The 19,417-nt window shown below is 37.2% G+C and overlaps 1 protein-coding gene across 1 annotated transcript in view; it reads right to left on the bottom strand.

Annotated features, from left to right (window-relative positions):
• Arhgap6 (Rho GTPase activating protein 6) overlaps positions 1-19,161 on the bottom strand; it is a 296,896-nt gene extending 277,735 nt beyond the window's left edge. Inside the window, exon 1 of the mRNA XM_055613362.1 lies at positions 18,992-19,161. Coding sequence (XP_055469337.1) covers positions 18,992-19,036 — 45 coding nt within the window. The 5' untranslated portion in view covers positions 19,037-19,161. The remainder of the gene's footprint in view (positions 1-18,991) is intronic.
• Between the last annotated feature and the right edge of the window lie 256 nt (positions 19,162-19,417).

Below are 19,417 nucleotides of genomic sequence, written 5' to 3'. Positions count from 1 at the left end.
TGCTTTCTCTCTGACTTCTAAAAATGTCGTTGCTAAATACTGGAACAGAACTCTCTTATCACTATCCCACAAGTGGTATTAAGCTACAGCAGGGAACCCACGTTCAGAGATACATATTCAGAGATTTGAGCAAGAGGGAATGGGAAACATGTGCCATTTACCTTGTAAAATGGATAGATACTGCTAGAATATGTGCAAACTCCAGTGACATATTTTTAAAGATGAGGATCCTATTTTCAGTAAATAGTTGACTTAATTTTTAGGAAGAGCACCACAGGAAATATGGCTGTAAAGCAAATAGTCTCATTCTAATTCACCTCTTTTCTCCAAAGAGGAAAAGATGAGCTAGAAGTTCACAGACAACTAGAATGACTAGGATCAAAAAAGTCACCATGTGTTGCAGAGAATGTGGAAAAACTGGACCTGTTGAGGAAGCGTGAAATGATGTAGTCAGTTTTGGAAAACAGTCTGGCCACTCGAGTCACCACAATGACCCAGAAAGTCCACTCTAGGGATATATCCCTGAGAAATGAAAACATGCATCTATACAAAACACATAAATGTTCATAACACAAAGAAAGAAAGTGGAAGTAAGCCAAATAAATGTCTGTCACCTGATGAAAGAATAAACAAAAATGCGTCATATCTATCAAATGGAAGATCGGGACTAGGGGTGTGGCTCAGTCTACATGGTGCTTGGTTAGCATGCACTTAAGCCCTGAGTTCCTTTCTTAGCATCACATAAAAGCAAGCACGATGGCCCACACCTGTGGTCCCAACACTGAGCACATGGATGCAGGAGGATCAGAAATTTAAGGTCATTATCAGTTTCATAATGAGCTAAAGGCAGTACATATTTTTCATTACATATTATACTTATAATGTATATAAATATATTATGTAAATATAATATAAATATTGTAATTTATATATTTCTGACTACATGTGAACATAGATGTATATATATGAGCCATTGGGAAATGATCATTTTTATATGGGTCTATTATATAAAATTCGATAGTAAGCAGCTGAGAAACTAAAAAGCAAATCATTCATTAGCTTTCAATTGCCTGAAGTGCCAGTCACCATGGAGATAAAGAATGACTTCTAATGATATGGAGTTACTTTGAAGAAGGCAATAGTATAATAAACTTTGTCAATTGATAGAGTTTCATAGCACTGAATATGTTCGAGAATTCACTGTATTGTACATGAAATGAATGAATTGTATTGTGGAGAATTTTCTCTCTATACAGCTGTTAAAAGATGATTCATCTTTGGGTTGACAGAGGAAGGCATTTCAACATTGCTTTGTTTGTTGATGGTGGATCACTGAGCACGTATGTTCCTCAAGTGAATGGACACATTCCTAAATATCACAAGACAGTTTCACTAATCGTATGAATGCACAAATCCATAGGAATGGAAGCACAGAGGTGAATCACCTTGGCCATGGACAAGTGAATGGGAAATGGAAATTGGAAATGAAGAAGAGAGTGAAAGAACCAATGTTAATGAGGTTTTATCACTGTGCTAGACAAGAAAAAAAGGAAACAAAAATAATATAATACATCTATTTTCAGAAGAATCCTTTTAAATATACAGGCCTAAGAAAATATTAAAGTCCTCAGGGATGCAGAGGCAGGCAGATTGCCGTGAGTTTGAGGCCAGCCTGGTCTACAAAGTGAGTCAAGGACATCCAAGGCTACACAGAGAAATCCCGTCTCAAATTTTTTAATTAAATTTTTATTTTTTTCATATTAGTTACAGTTTATTCACTTTGTATCCCAGCTGTAGCCCCCTCCTGCAGTCCCTCAGATGATTCGTCCTCACTCAGAAAGACAAATGGGATGGACATCAGAAGAAGGAGAAAACAAGAAACAGGAAAGGAGCCTACCACAGAGGGCCCCTGAAAGACTCTACTCAGCAGTGTACCAAAGCAGATGCTGAGACTCTTACCAAATATTGGGCAGAGTGCAGGGAATCCTATAAAAATTTTTTTCAAAGGAAAAGAAAGAAAATATTTTGTCATAAAATCAAAGCCAAAATGTGCCATATAAGATTAGGAAGACAAGATCATGGCTCTGGTGCCATGACTTCATTGTGTAGAATATGGATGTTGGCTTATGTCACAAACAGACTACATATTGTAAGACAGGGCCCCGAGTGTCTGTGTATATATGTATACAACATACATAAATGTAAAATACATCTACAAATACATGCATTTTCAAGTTAACTAATTTTAAGTTTACAGTTGCATGCTTTTAGAGAGTTTACCATATTCTGAAAGCATAACTATAATTCCCCTTTAAAACACTTTTGTCAAATCATGTAGATCATCCTTATGGTGTTCAGATGTCTTTCTGAATTGGATTTTACAAAGCTGAACTTTTTAGAAGTCTGGTGTCTATTTCAGTGCAATGTTTCTATGTTAACCACAGATGGGAGCTTGCTCAGATCACTGTAAAACCTGAATAATTATCAAAACATGTTTCCCTCACTTATAATTTTTTTCTCACAGTGTATTTTAGAATGGAAAGGGATATATTGTTGTTAATGTATTTAATTGCACACGCTTTATTCCAACCCTTCATTTCTAGTACATTTTCTAGCAGAATTTATATTTAACATTGCAAAATAATGTGTTTCATTGATGCATACATCTATTCTCCCCTATTCCTCTCCCTTACCTTTTGCTAGACATCTTGTTTTTCTATTAATGCATCCAGTAAACAAATTTGGTGTGTAATTTTAATGTAACAAATTTCACCTGTAAATTGATTTTGCAACAGTTTATCTAGTTTTAGGACATTTCCATCACCACAGTAACGTACAAGTGCCCATTCCCAACATCAACCCCAGACAGGCAGGAATCTATTATGTCAGTCTTAATTTGCAGAAAACATTGTATTTTCACACAGAAACAAAATACGTGTCAAAAATGTATATCCCCATAAACAGAACCCTAGTACTACACTAACATGTTTTTAGCTTCTGAAAAGCAGTTGTGAAATTTAATGTTTCTCCTCTGAAATGGATACTTGAACACTTGTGGCAATCAACTTATTAGTCAACATTGCAGCATCTCAGATAATCAGCATTTCGGCATCGCAGAAAGTAAAAAAAAAAAAAAAAAATCTAATTCAATGCTATTTTAGAACACTCTGCCCCCCACCAAAACCAAAATCCAGTAGAATGCATATTCCTTCTTTTTTGCACATCAAAATTTCTAGATAGGATTAATCTCCCTTAAATTTGGACCACATGCTAAATGGAACAAAGGACATTTCTTACCATGGCATTCTGTTCGACAGATTTTCATAGGCCCTAGAAACCTTCCTAGATAGCAAACAGTTTTTCAAGGTACTCTGGAATTGTGTGCTGCTAGTCAAAATGCCACCAGACTTCCTAGCAACCTTATACGAGTGCATGTTTTCAACTATATTTCACAACTTTACTGATAACTAAAGATACTCGAATGTTTTTTTTTTGTTGTTGTTTTTTGTTTTTTTTCTGGGTAATGACATTATTAAATATATTTTTTATTTATTATAGTTTATTCACTTTTTATCCCAGCTATAGTCCCTCCCTCAAAAAGCTGTTATTTTTAAGACAGCAGTTAATTGAGATCACTTCAGTTAATGAAGGCATAGTATGCAGCTTCCACAAAATAGACATTTTGCCTCTTAACAATAAGTGAAGAAAATTCTTTTGATGGTATGTTAGAAGTTATTCAGCATTCCATCATATTCTCTCTCTCTCTCTCTCTTTCTCTTTTTCTCTTTCTCTCTCCTTTACATACACACACATCATATTTATAGAAAAAAAGAAAATACTGTCCTTGAGCTGTCTTTTTATCTTAAAGAAATTAACTTTGATCAGCGTGACACTACATGAAATTGAGTCATTTCCACATTACTCTGCACAACAGCACAACTGTGAAAGTAGATAAACATGTTTCAGTTCAGGTTTGCACCACCCAATTACTATCCTAAAATGAAACCCTCTTTCGAGAACAATTCACAGACTTCTGACAGCAGCTTTCAGCAGCCATAGGTTGCCAGTTTCTAAATGGAGCTTGCTAGGGTTCTCAGAAGGGTGCCGATCTGGTTTCGATTTTCAACTAGAATTTCCTCCATAGGGTCATTTGATTCCCATCCCTGCCCTCAGGAGCATTTTCCTAGTTCCTTGTTCCAGCCCTACCTAGCCCCTTGCTTTGGAATCAAAGAGAATTCAATCCCCACTATGTCCCTCCCCTAATCCACTGATAGAGGAGGTCCTCCTCCCCTCCCATCTGATCCTAACCTATCAGGTCTCATCAGGACTGGCTGCATCTTCTTCCTCTGTTGCCTACCATTCTAAAACAACAAAAGAATGACAGTTTTCAGAGATTAATTCTTCTCTTTGACAAGACAAAAACAGCAACCCTTAAAAAGTTACTCTGCCTAGAATATTTACATAGTAAGCAATGAAAAATTCCTATTGCATTACCCCATACTCCCACTTATTTTTAAAGTCAACTTTGTTTATGTGATATTGTACTTTTTTTAAACGTGTTAATACTTAATGTAACAAATGTTATCCTAAAGGGGTCATGGAAACATTGTAAGTCCACTAAACATATTTACCTGCTACTCAGTTTTTTTTAATGAATCAAATCTGATTTAAACTTCAAGGAGGCTTTAGTATATGCTATTATAAACCAACAACCATCATTATAATGTACATAATTCTAGTATGGTATTTATAAATCTCTGTGTCTCCAGAATTTCAGTACAAATGAGTTGCACTGTGTAGTACTTAAAGGATTATAAAGTTTTGTATGGCTTGATGTTACAATGTATTTTTAAGTACTTTCATTTTTATGTATATATATATATATATATATATATATGTGTGTGTGTGTGTGTGTTTATGCCTGGAGTTTGCACATGAGTACAGTACATACAGGGACCAGAAGAAGATATTGGAGCCCCTGGATCTAGAATTACCAGTAGTTGTGAGCCAAGTGGGTGTGAGGAACTCACCTCAAATCCTCTGGGAAAGTAGCAGTCTTAACCACTGAGCCATCTGCCCAGCCCCCAAAGTTTGAGAGGTTCCTTTGCCTCTTTTTCTTGAGACAAGATCTCACTGTATAGCCCTGACTGTCATGAAACTATCTGTAAATCAGGCTGGTCTTGAAACTCATAGACATTTACCTGCCTCAGTGTCCTGAGTGCTGAGATTAAAAGTGTGTACCACCATGCCAAGGTTTGATTTTAATTTTTAAGATTACTATTTTTATCTTAAATCCAAAGGATTTTTCAGTGATGTAGAAATTAAGAAAGGAAGATTAGATTCACATACTTCAATCTATATACATAGGTGCATTACTTTTTATTCAAGTGTTGGCCTTATTTTTTACCTTGTACTTACATAACATTAGACCTGTCTACAGAGTCTATGGTGATTTGAAACATAATTTTAGACTAGAAATAAACTTTTGCAGTAAAGAGCCAAGTAGAGAAGCTATATTGTCTTTTGCAATTATTCAGTTATGATGTTGCAGCTGCAAACAATATGTAAATGAATAGGTGTGGCTATGTGATCCCCAATATATTATTATTTGTCTGGAGAAAAGACTCCTTGGTTAAGAGTGCTGGCTATTCCTATACACAGAGCACCCAGGTTTAATTCTCAGCACCCACATGACATATCACAACTATCTGTAATTCCAGTTCCAGGGAATCTGATACTCTTTTTCTGACTTCCTTGAGTGCAGGCACACACATAGCACACACACACACACATGCAGGCAAAATACATATACATATAAAAATGGTAAATAAGTAAAAATGTAAAACTTATTCTTAGTTCACAAGATGTATTTGAAGGAAGCTGTGGTCTGTAGTATCAGACATTCAACAGAAGGAACTAAGAGAAAAGGCAGGAAATAGCAGCAGTGCAAGTAAGTTGATATAATGAAGACAAGGCAAATATTCTTAAACTTCAAAGACAAGAGATTTTATATGTCTATTCCAATTTTTATTAATTTTTATTTTTTATATTAATCACAGGTTATTTACTTTGCATCCCAGCCTGATACCCCTCCCACATCCCCTCCCAATCCCACCCTCCCTCCCTCATCTCCTCCCTGCCCCTTTCCAAGTCTACTGCTAGGGGAGGTCCTCCTCCCCTCCCATTTGACCCTAGCTTATTAGGTATCTTCTGCACTGTCTATTTCATTTTTAATTTACCTTATTTGTTTATACGTCAGACTGGATAATAAATTAGTCACTTAAAAATATTATTCCAACTGTAAATCACCTCATTTGTAATTGCTTCTGGATGTTAAAAAAGGCATTAATGTTATAAAAACTGTTAAATGACACTAATAAATAGAAGTAAATATATCAATCTCCAGGAAGTTGTTGGTCAAGGGACACAAATTTTCAGTTAAACAAGAGGAGAGTTTACACTTTTTATTGTTAGTACTAAGTGATTACTATAGTTAAGAAAACTGTTTTAGATCTGAAAACTGCTAACAGATAAGATGCAGTGTTCTTTTCACAAAACAAGCGTAAGAGGTCATAGCTCTGGTACTTATCTTCATTTATCTATTCCAGAATGAAGACATGCTTAAAGACATATTGCATACCACAGACACAAATATTTTTTGCCAATTAAGAGTAAACTTTGAGGGGATGGAGAGATGGCTCAGTGGTTAAGAGCTCTGCCAAAGGACTCAGGCTCAATAAGCAGCACCCGTATGTTTGCTCATAACTATCCTTAACTCCAGTTCCAGGGGATATCATGCCTTCTCCTTGCCTCTTTGGGCGCTACACACATGGTTCACAGACATGCCTGCAAGCAAAATATCCATACACATCAAGTAAAAATAAAAATCTATATGTGACTAAGAAAAAACTTTTAGCCAATTGTGTTGGTGTACATCTGTACTCTTAGTACTCAAGAGGCAAGGGAAAAGTTGTGTCATGAATTTGAGAACAGCCTAAGGCAGTGAGTTCCAGGACAACGTAGGGTACAGAGTGAGTCTTCTCATTGCTTATGGAAAAATTATAGATGGTTGGATGAACAGATGATAGACAGATAGATATAGATGATAGATAGATAGATAGATAGATAGATAGATAGATAGATAGATAGATAGATAGATAGATAGATAGATATAGACAGACAATAGTCAGAATTTTTAAGTTTCTAAAGAAGTAATTAGGAAGGTTGAGAATAACTGCCTTAGAAGATCTCATAGTTCTTCAAGTCTAAGCAGACCTGAGAGTCCTTAGAAAAGCCTATGTTCTTTCACAAGTGTTTGCAATGTGTGATGATAAGGAGTTCTAACAATGTAGTGTTAGCTGCCTACTTTTCTGAAAGGAGGAGGCTGGTTTCCATATCTCTAGGTTGTAAAAATATTTTCCCTTTCTGATATATATCAAAGCATAATCATATAGTAAAACATTCCTAAATGAAGTATCCAATAAAAGTGTGCTTATGTTTGCAGAATGAGACAGCATCAGCACTTGTGACACCTTTTTAAAATGGTGGGAACCAAATAAATGCAGGAAGTCTTTATAGCTGTGTACTAACGATAAGGTTTCACTCTGCAGCCATCCTGAAAGAAAAAAAAAATTACGTGGTTTTTAAACCAGTTAATCTTGATAAGAGTCAATCTTTTCCCCAAGACAGGTCTATGAACTGCCACTCCTTTTAAAATGAATGAGTAAGAATGCATGTGTGAGATAAATGCCAGCATTTACAAAAGCACTGTGCTGTCCAGAGCCACTATACATAGATGAGGAGTTTGTGTTTATCCATATTCATAAACACTTTTGGAAAATTCTGATAAAGGACAACTGCCAGTTCACATGTACCCTTTCCAGGTGGCTGAGAGTTCAACCATGCAGTGTCATTCCTGAAATGGATGTTCCATTAGAACAGTCATGTAAAGAAGACAAGAGAAGTATTAAAGCAGGGTTAAATTCTGCCATGTTTCCATCAAAACCACTTTGCTAGTGGGGATTATAAAATCACAACACTCGGCTAAAAACATCAAACAGAATGTTATTCATTTCTGGTGCTAGGTTTGGTGGTGATAGAGGTGTGTCTGTGTGTCTGTGTGTGTGTGTGTGTGTGTGTTAACCAGAAGAGCACCAAAATCCTGCTTATTTCTTTGTTTAATTTATGTTCTCCTCCTGTTTCTCATCAATGTTGAGTGGTGCCAGGTATGTTGCCTGTGTGGGAAAGACGGAGATAATTTATAACTGCCACTTATAGAGAATATTTAAATGATTGCCTAAATTATAGAAGCAACTTTTTTAAAGGCTTAAGTGAAATTTTATATGTAGGCTATTCATGTTTTCATGGAAAGTGCTCAACAAACATTGGCTATTGCCATTACTATTGTCAAACTAAATATTTCTAAAAGATCAAGAACAAAGGAATAGATACAGAAATTGTGGTACTTTTACACAATGGAATACTACTCAGCAATTAAAAACTAGGAAATCATGAAATTTGCAGGCAAATGGTGGGATCTAGAAAAGATCATCCTGAGTGATCCCGAAGCAGAAAGACACACATGGTCTATACTCACTTATAAGTGAATATTAGACATATAATATAGGGTAAACAAACCAAAATCTGTACACATAAAGAAGATACACAAGAAAGAGAACCTGGGGTAAGATGACCAATCCTCACTTAGAAAGACAAATGGGATGGATATTGGAAGTAGGAGAAAACAAGTAACAGGACAGGAGCCTACTGCAGAGGGCATCTGAAAGACTTTACCTAGCAGTGTATCAAAGCAGATGCTTAGACTCATAACCAAACCTTCAGCAGAGTGCAGGGAATCATATGAAAGAAGGGGGAGTTAGTATGACCTGGAGAGGAGAGGAGCTCCACAAAGAACAAATATATCAGGGCACAGGGATCTTCTATGAGACTGTTTCTCCAATCAAGGACCATGTATGGATATAATCTAGAACCCCTGTTTGGATGTAGCCCATTGTAGCTCAGTATCCAAGTGGGTTCCCTAGTAAGGGAAACAAGGACTATTTCTGACATGAATTCAGTTGTTGGCTCTTTGACCTCCCCCCACCCCCTGAGGGAGGAGCAGCCTGCTAGGCCATACAGGAGGACACTGCAGCCAGTCCTGAAGATACCTGATAAGCTAGGGTCAGATGGAAGGGGAGGAGGACCTCCCCTAGCAGTGGACTTGGAAAGGGTCAGGGAGATGAGGGAGGGAGTGTGGGATTGGGAGGGATTGAGGGAGGAGGCTACTCCTGGGATACAAAGTAAATAACCGGTGATTAATATAAAAAATAAAATTATAAAAAAATTAAGAACTTTTAAGCCCTTGGTTAATTTCTTTGACAGGAATGCATGTACCAAGCATGCATCAGGCACATGCTACAATTGGCCAAGTAAACAGCCATAATATGATTCATGGTTCTTTCGTCTGCCCTTTCATATGCTCCAATGTTTTGTGAACATTGTCTTCAAAGAAGCAATGAGAAGTGAGACAGATGTCATGAACATAGATGTACATGTGTTTCAAGTTTTTTGTTTTTCTAATTTGGGATGACACTTACTATATAACAGCCATTTTCCTGCAAATGTTATTCCTCAGCTTTTCGTGGCTCCATAAAATTCCAATGTGCATGTGTGCCTCATTTTTTATATGCATTTTTGACTATTGTGAATAGTGCAACAATAAACTTTGATTTGCAAGTGTCTCCTTTGTATGTTTCCTTAGACTCCTCAGGTCTATCCTTAGGAGTGGCATAGCTAGGTCACATAGTAGTTATGTTTTCTTTCTTTCTTTCTTTCTTTCTTTCTTTCTTTCTTTCTTTCTTTCTTTCTTTCTTTCTCTCTCTCTCTCTCTCTCTCTCTCTCTCTCTCTCTCTCTTTCTCCTCTTTGTCCTCCTTATTTTTTTTTTGTAAGAACGTTAAATGCAGATTTCCACAGTGGCTGCACCTGTTTATTTTTCCACCAGAAGTACATGAGGGTTGTGCTTTCCTCACATCCTCACAAACATTTGTTGCCATTTGTTCTCTCTGTTGTTTGTTGTTCAGATGATAGCCATTCTGATTATGGAAAGACAGAATCCCAAAGCAATTTTAATTTTTATTTCTCTGATAGTTAAGGATCTGGACCCTCTTCTATCTTTTTTGAACATTTCTTGTCTTTTTTTTTTTTTCTTCTGAGAACTATTGAGTTCTTTACTCATTTACTGATTGGATGATATGGCAGTTAATTTTGCAGTTTTCATATAAACTAAATATCAGTTCCCTGTCTGATATGTAGTTAGCAAAAACCAACCAAACAAACAAACAAAATTACAGTAAAGAAATTGATCACCGAAGTGAAAAGCCAGCTCATAGAAAGGGGGAAAAAACTCTGAAATGATAATTTTCCCTTTATCAAATTAATGTGGGTTACTAGGGGGTCCATCCAAAGTGTTGTCTTCGGTTGCAACGAGTCCAGACCAGTAGAAAAAAAATAAAATACCTTTATGCTAATAACTAAAACTATATCTATCAACCAGAAAAAGCTATTTTAATTCCTTGTTTTATAGTTTAGAAAAACTACATTAAGCTAGTCTTGTGAGCTTAGAGGGAAATTTATCCATTAGAGTTTTTGTTTCTATTAATAAAAGTTGATCAAAGCACTCTTGATAGTGTTCTTCTAAGTTACATATATAACTACACATACACATATAAATATGATGTCATATTCCAAGTGAACATTAGATTCTTTAATAAACACATAATATAAATATCTTTACTGGGAATATATGGGATATATAGTACATATAAGTGGAGTTTGCATAATACATGGATAGTTTCAACATGCTAATTAAACACTTTAAGCAATTTTGGAACCCTCTAAAAGAATATAGTATCTTTTATAAGTAAATAACAGCCACGTCTGCATACACTCATGTTGGTACTCTGTTTACCAAAGTCTTCCCCTCCATACATACAAACAAGAGAAACAAAACATCTGCCTTCTGTGTGATAAGCTCTTCTTTGCCACGCTTATCTCACGCAAATGTCTGGGCTTGGCTCAAAAATAAGGTGGGAAAATAAGAATCCAAGATATCAGGGGATAGATTGTTGAAGTCTATTTTTGCTTGTCCAGATTTTGCTCTCTAGACACATTGCTAGTATCTCTTCCAGTCAGTGCTAAGAGTCATTGGGTTCTCATACCACTGTTCCTTCCTTGATAAGAGTTCTTCATAGCTAACCACTGAGTGCCTTGCCACCCTTCATTGCTTCCCTTACATCTGTCAACATGTTCACTCCTCAAGTTAGGCATTCTGAGTAACTTTCAGTATGGATCTTAACACTACAATTTCCTTTATAGCTTAATGTAAGAGAAAAAAATGACTTATCTTTTGAAACAAAAGTCATGATTTTCTGTTCAGACCATCATTTTACATTTTATTGAGACCATCAACAGCAACATGACCACTGAAAGTTATATGAGTTTTACTATTTCAAATTATTCTGCAAACTCAATATTCCATCCATTTACTACAGTTCTGTTACTCAGTGGGTGTAACTAAAGCGGTACCACAATAATAGATATCTACAGTATTGTCCAGGGCTTTGTGCCTATATGAAACAGCATCCCTCCTACACAAGGTTACTCAGGAAACACAGAATGAGCCACTCTCCATGCCAACAAGATGCCTTTAGTACATTTATTACTTGTACTAACTTAAGCAATTTCTTCATCAGATACTTCAGTCAGCTGTATAAAAGGGTCATTCAAATATATGGTTAAAGTTAATCTTCAAAAGTTCTGTTGGTGTTCCCATAGCAACTTTCCACCAAATTCGTCTGACATTTTCTTTTTAGAAATCTAGTTTAGTTAACACCCCAAATGTTCACATTTATTATAATTTTTTAATTAGATAGTTCTAAGAATATATCAGTCAAGAAGAAAAGGAAATCCTAATGGATTTTAATTTCAAAAGGCCATGACATCTTTTAAAAAAAACAGAAGTCAAACCATATTTAAGTAAACAACGATCATATTTGAACCTATGGTCAAATTCCTGGCTCTATATCATATCCTTTATTCACATAACGGGCTATGGATGTAACTCAGTGGAGTACAAGCCCAACACACCACAGCCACAGCAAAGTAACCTGCCTCAAACTACACAGAGAAAGTAGTACCATATATATGTGGTGACAGTCCTTGTTCGTTTTGTCTTGTTTGTTTAAACAAGAACCTGTGTGTTTGGGAAAGTAGAGCCATATATATAGTGGTGACCGTCCTTGTTCATTTTGTCTTTTTTTTTGTTCACAAGTACCTGTGTGTTTGGGAAAATTGGTGACTGCAGTCCAAAATATAGCAAGTTGCTAATAACTCTATTTGCTCTTTGCCTATCATTTAGGAGCCTACAGTCTAAAAAAGGCCATGCTTATTATCATTAAGTGATATGACAAGAGGTTTAGAAAAGGCCCCAAGAATCATCTCTGTGGCAGAAAACATAAACCACCAACAACATGGTAAGCTGCGATTGTCCAGATGGGATTGAGAAAGAAGAGTTGAGGGGCACAGTTTCCCTCCTCATTATTTTGGTTCCTTTCAGTGCATCCTGCTATGGTTCATAACATAGGGTCTATAACATATCCCCAGCCAATGGAATAAAAGAACACACTCTCACTTCTTGCTTTCAGACTGCTGCAGAACCACCCATGAAGGTTTTATGAGATTGCTTCTTCTCTTCTACCTTCAAGTTTTGGGCACACACTTGATCAGATATGAGCAACTGATACTCCTGTTAAGTTTAAACAGATAGCACACCAGGTAAGTTTGATAAATGTTAATGCATAACCAAGATAGCTATAGAAAACATTTATTTAATCCCAAGATCTGGAAGAGCATTGGTACTGAGAAATCAAGAAGCAAAAGTCCCAAGTTATCAAGTTTTCTATAATGACAATACCCTTTACAGTATCAGCACTTCTTGACATAAAACATGCTGTTTATAGTTGTGACTCAATTTAGCCAAGTCTGTCTCTCATTTTGTCAATACCATCTCTTCAAAAGCTGAAAAATACATATGTATTTTGAGATATGTCATACAAAATGGTTCTGCAAATACATTAATTTTTTTTTTATTTCTATTCAGAACATCTCAGCTGGGGCTTCAGGTCATCAGCACAGTTAACACTTTGAACTGGGCAATAGCTTACTGGGCAGTGCTATACATCATAGGATAAATACCTGAACATCAGGGCTATACATATTAAATGTCACGAGCAATTCCTGTGATTAATGACTATTAAAACTACTTTGCAACATTGTCAAATGGCCCCTTTAAGAGAACTGTTAAATTAAAAATGAAAACTGAGAAATATATGGCCATCCCACAATAAGTAGAGAAAAAAAGCATTTCTATGTCTCCAATATCTTTAGAGGGTTTGGCTCTTACACTAGGGAGCTCTCTGAAAATCTCTACTCCATTAGTTTAGAGTGATATGAATTATAACGTTGTACTGTCTAGAGCTGCTTTGATCTTGATTCCTTGCTTGTAACAAATTTGAATTTTGTTTGATTCTGTAGTAAGTGGTAAGCTAAGTAAGTCAGTATCAATTGTTTCCAAACATGGCTGACATGAGAATTACCCACAAAGCCTCCGCTGTTTATTGATTTCAAGTCTGGTTCTTTGAGATGCTCATTTATTAGGAACTGGATAAAAGTTTGAAGGCAACAATTTTACAGTTTCCTCTCTATCTCCAAACTACAAAATAATCAATGAAGAGTTAACTTTAGAAACTCATGTATATTCTACATAAAAACAGAATCTAACTTGTGTCACTGCCTACTCTAGGCAGTGGCAATACGATGGGAAATGTATTTTTGGATGCCTGTCCTGAATAAACTTTCACATCAGTTTAGAAAAATAAGCACTGAATATAATATAATAACAAGCCCAGCTCATGTGAGATGACCAATGGTAACTGAGTAAGGTCAGAAATACTTTGAAGAGAGCCACAGGGAAGGTGACTCTTTTTCCCCTACAATGTGAAGGATACAGAAGGATATGCCATACAAAAGAACATTCTAGGCATAAAAGACAAGGAAAGGGCTTCTGCAGGAATAAAATAGTCAGTTCTGAAGATGGCCATACTGGAGAAGGGAGATAAGAAGCAGCGAAGATCATGTAAGAGGACTTAAAACGTTACGATTAAGGATGAATAGAAAACAAGGAATAGAAACAAACCAGAGAGTTTTAAGCATTGTAGCATTTTATTACGTAAGGGTTCTTCTTAACACATGGTCCCCAGCTATTTTCTAATTTCACTGTATCATTTTATTATTAAAGGGTTCTTTTCAATATATTTTCCCCAACTATTTTCTGAGATGGCAGAGTCTAGGAACTATCTAGGGGGAAATGAGCAAGCATGAACACAGCAGTAAATTCTTATGATAGGACAATTCTCTCACAACTAATTTTAAAATCAAACTCATCCAGTATACTGTTATCACATTATGGGGGAATAAAGTGATCCCCAGAAAAATACAAAATAAAAGTGAGCAACATGTGGTTATCTGTTTCAAAATGATTGGCTGGTGTTTTTACTATACAGAACCCAGTGAAAAAATGATTGTCTAGGAACAGTGATGCTTAATGAGAAGTTTGAAAAATGGGCGGTGTGACTTCTTTAAACAGTAGGGCTTCCCGACCAAAGAGGCCTTATCCAAAAAGGAGTATAATAGAAAAAAAAATCAAGCAAGGAGGACAAGAGATTAGAAAATAAATTTATAATTAGTAGAGGTCTTCATCACAGGGATTTTGTTTGTTTCTGTTTAGTTGGTTGGTTAGATTTTTTTTTCATTTTATTAGGAGACAGATGTAAAACAAACAGTAATATCTACTCCATTTCTTAGCTGTCTCCACTGATTCCTACCTGTAAAGTCCTGCAGCAGAACCAAGCTTTTAGCATCTTAGGAATTACCAAAGAGTACTGTGGATTCAACATCATAGAATCACAAAGCAGCCCTAATAACTTCAAAGTCTATGGAGAGTGAGCAGTTCTAGAGGTATCACATGAAACATTTTGTAGTAAGACCTCTGCCATTCTGTGTGAAAAGAAGGCTCATTACCATGGTAAAGGGTTTAATCCTCTGGGTGGGCTCTTTGGGACATGGTGAGGTGGAGTATAGTCAACATCTGATTACAAGGTTGTGGTAAAAAATAATACAGATGGCAGGGTGAGAATACTAAACAGGAAGCAAGGTCAGCAACAGAGCTGTTAGGAAGTCTGCTTAATGAAAAGGAAGAGAAGAAGCAGCTTGGAACAACCAAAATTAGGTCTCACCTACTGGATTCATGCAACCTAGTCACAATCACATATTCAGCAAGCACTTGTGGGGCTCCCAGCACTCTCCTAGATATTGGTATGATAGCAGAGGCAAGATACACTCAATAACCACAGAGTTTCCTATTTATCAATAAAACAGAAATGAATGCTGTCCATGCAGGAGCTTTTCATGTTGACTATACTGAGCATTTCAGGGAACACAGGTTGAGAGTTCAAAAGAGAAGAATGAACTTGGGGAGAGCTCTGTGAAGTCAGGGAACTAATTTTGAATCTAGCTCTTTTCCTAATGTCTTTTGAGAATGTCAACAGGCTATGGCATTGAACTTCTTAGAAATTTAAATTTTGAAATTTTACTTATACTCGTCAGAATAAGGAGGTATTTGGTCATGTGACTTGACAATATGGATGAACATATAAAATCACTAAAAGCTTCATTTTTTTTTCTTGTTAGATCAGTACCTGGACAGACAGGATGAAAAGAATAACTGGGATTAACTGTTTGAACCATATAAACAACACGGAAGAATTCTGTCAAGTCAGGGTACCTGGGTAATGTCTTGGTTCTGTCATCAACTATTTCTGTACCACCTTCCTGCTCTTCCTATGGATTTCTTTAATCAGGAGACAGAAAAAAATCTGCCTTAATCCACTAGTTGAATTTGAGTCTGAAATTGACCCAGATTGTGTCCAATCACTTTGAAATTTGAATAAGGTTATGATGATGATATGATAGCCTTTAGTTTCTTCAAAGGTGTGTCCTCTGAGATGACCATTGGTTCATTCATTAAATCCTTGTTACTTATACTCTATACACCCCATCCAAATTAAGTGTGGTAGGTTTGATTTCCTAAACCTTTTTCCAATATGTCAACTGCTTGCTATATCCTTTCTAACTAATGTAGAATGCATGTCATCTCCTCTCATCTCTGTTAGAAGATAGGATATATTTTAGATACACCTTATTTTGACTTCAATTTGAGCCAGAACAGGCATTCTACTATTTGATCAATTCACCAAGAGGTATCAAGGACAATACCCAGCTGGAATGAGGAGAGAGCCAAAAACTGAATGTGGGAAAACCACAGAAGGAACACTTTGAATAAGACCATAAGCTGCTCTCGAATTCTGTTGTGAAGGTAAAGAAAAGCATTGTGGTACCATACTTTGAAAAAGTATCTGATATTTGATGCTCTTATCTCTTGTGCATTTTTCTCAGTGATGCTTAAAGTGGATATTAAGAAGTAAATGAAGTGTCCTGTGTCTGGGAAATTGCTCACATAGCTAGCACACAATAGAAACTCCACATACATTTTTTGAGTGAATAAATGGCAATCACTCATTTAGTATATATAGTCTCACTTTGGACAGCAAATAAAAAGCTCTGAAAACTATGTTAATTATTTACCCCCCCCCCCAGATTTTATTTCAGAAGAGTGAAGAAGTACTAAAGACACATAGATAAGAATTCCTTTCCAGGAAGGCCATAGTACAGCCAAACCACATAAAGCAAAGCAAGAGTATTTGTGCTAAAGGAAAAAACAAGCCCAGAATTATTAAAAATGAAATGACTGAGTTAAAAAAGAGTTCAGCCCTGAATCTTAAGCCATGAGTACTCTTGCTAATGTGAAAAGCAACAGGTTGTACTTTATAGAAAACATTTTCCCACCTATGATGGATTTGAAGCTGCCGAATACAACTGCTTTATCATTATAAAGGATGTACAGAAATATTCAGAGCCCAGGTGATATCTTTCAGTAAATTCTAAAATGTTCCTTTTTCCAGTCTTAATACAAAATATATGTGCATCATGGTCTACACTAGTACAAAGGGCTGTTTACCAGAAAATACTCAGAGCCTACAAGGAAACATTACTATGAGCTTGACCATGAGTTTATTATTTTAGGGCAGAGCTGAATTAAAATAACAATATAAAATTCTTGAGCTGTATTGATATATTTGTACATGGAGATAATAACCATTCACTGAATGGGTACATAGGTTTTTAAGTAAGAAAACCAGTTGTCATTTTTCCTCCTCCCTACTACTTTCTAAGGAGGGGCTCAAAACTACCTGTAATCCCAAATCAAAAGACACCAGGACACAAATCAAAGTCTGGAAAATACGGCGAAGACAGATGACGGGAGGATGCAACATAGAACAGCAACCATTGCAGAAACCTTACAACCACATTAAAAGGTCAGTCTTGGAGACACCAGTGTCTCTGTAGAAATGAACAAGCATCAGTAAATGAACAAGAGTCTCACATGACTTTTTCAGACAAACAACTATGGCTAAACTAGAGCAAGAGCTGTTTCTTGTTCAATCAGCCTAGGAAAGAAACAACACTTTCCTAGCTCACAGCCTCACCTTTCCAGGAAGAAAGTGACATTCAAGGGTACTCAGTTTGCCCCAGTGATTTGTCCAGGACCAAGTCAGGCAGCTCTTGACTGCAGACTGATTATATACATTATATATATATACACAAATATATATAAATATATGTATATATATTTGTAGAGAGTGGATTGGGAAGATGTGAATTCCAGGCAGCTAACTGCCTTTGCCTTACTACAAATGTTGATTTTTTTTTAACCTGTCAGCTTTGTCTTGTTTGTTTCTCTCCAGTTTTTTTTTTTCAAATTGGCACTCAGAATGTTCAAATCTCAACAGAGAAAAGCATGTCAAAGAAAACTCAGTAAACTAACAAACAACAGAACAACAGTGATGGATCATCTCAAAACTACACATCTTCAAGTTGAAAAGAATACATCCAAAACCTGCTTGCTGCCTGTCCCCCTCCTGGCAATTTTCAGAAGTAGTGCTCATTCCTCAAATATCTTTTTCGTCTTCTTGCCTTTTCTTCCCCTCAAAAAGTAAGCTTAATCTAGAATCTTGTTTGGTTAACCATTAACACAAAACCTTGACTCCTTCAAAGGACACAAGCTCCATGAGATTTCTGTCTATTCCATTTGCTGGGGTGGGTACTTGCAGCACCTAACACAATGTCCAGCACAGAATAAGTCCCCAGTAAATATTTGTAGAATATTTGAGTCAACGGAGAGAAGTCATCATGAGGTAAAAGGGTCCAACAAAGGACTCCCTAATATCCCCTTGAATTAAGCAGATAGTTGGCAACCCTCTGTCCCTTTGTAAACTACTACGGAAATGCAAAAACTCCTTCCAAGGAAAAAACTGGGTGCACTCAAGGCTCCCTGCGACATTTTTTCAAAAACTCCACTGGCCACACATCCAGATCAGTAGGCAGCCTTTACTTCTATCTAGCTCGATTCTAGTCCTTCCATTATATCTGACCAAAGGCTGGCTAAGCCCCAGAAATCCTATATCTTGTCCTAAGCACTGAAGTAGCAATGGTGTCCAGCCCCAGGTAGTGGACTCAGTGACCACTGCTCGAGTCGAGGGAACAGGGACAGTGAGTACACGGACTCTTCCACTCAGGGATTTTGAGGAGCATGGTTGAGTCCTGGAGAAGGTGGCACTACAGGGTGAGGTACCTGGCACACCCGATTCCCAGCTAAAAGACCTCTGGAGAGATACGAATGCCATCACCTCCACAAAGTATCCTTCTTGCCAGCCAAGTGGCGCCCCCTTTTGTCTCCGCTCCTGTCGGGACACTCACCGCATAGTGCAGACGGGGCTTCTCCCTGTTCGATGTGTCCCCCATGTCCCCGCCAGGAAGAGCAGCAGGATCTCCAGCTCAGCTTAGGGTCTTGGCTTCTCTCAGTGGTCCACTTACTTCACTGCCATCTCAGAGAAAGCCCTGGGCGTTAGCCCTGTTGTGCTCTGAGCGCGCTGAGCGGGAGCTTGACTCCTAACGTTGCTGGCACTGAGTCCTACGGCAGAGCCTGTGGGGACGGGGAGGGGGGAAGGGGGAAGGGAGGAGGCAACGAGCAGGGGGAAGGGCGAGGAGGAGGAGGGAGCGGCCAAGTCTGATGAGATGGGCGGGCTTTTAATTCCTTCCGCTCCTGGCGGGGCCCTGCTGAGGCAATAGCCACTACCAGCTGTTAGAGGCTGCAGCCTCTGAGGTTGCCCAAGACAGGTGTCA

The sequence above is a fragment of the Psammomys obesus genome, unplaced genomic scaffold (assembly GCF_907164565.1).
Source record: "Psammomys obesus unplaced genomic scaffold, mPsaObe1.curated_primary_1811, whole genome shotgun sequence".
In the NCBI taxonomy this organism is placed as follows: Eukaryota; Metazoa; Chordata; class Mammalia; order Rodentia; family Muridae; genus Psammomys; species Psammomys obesus.
This window is presented reverse-complemented; position numbering and strand designations above follow the sequence as displayed.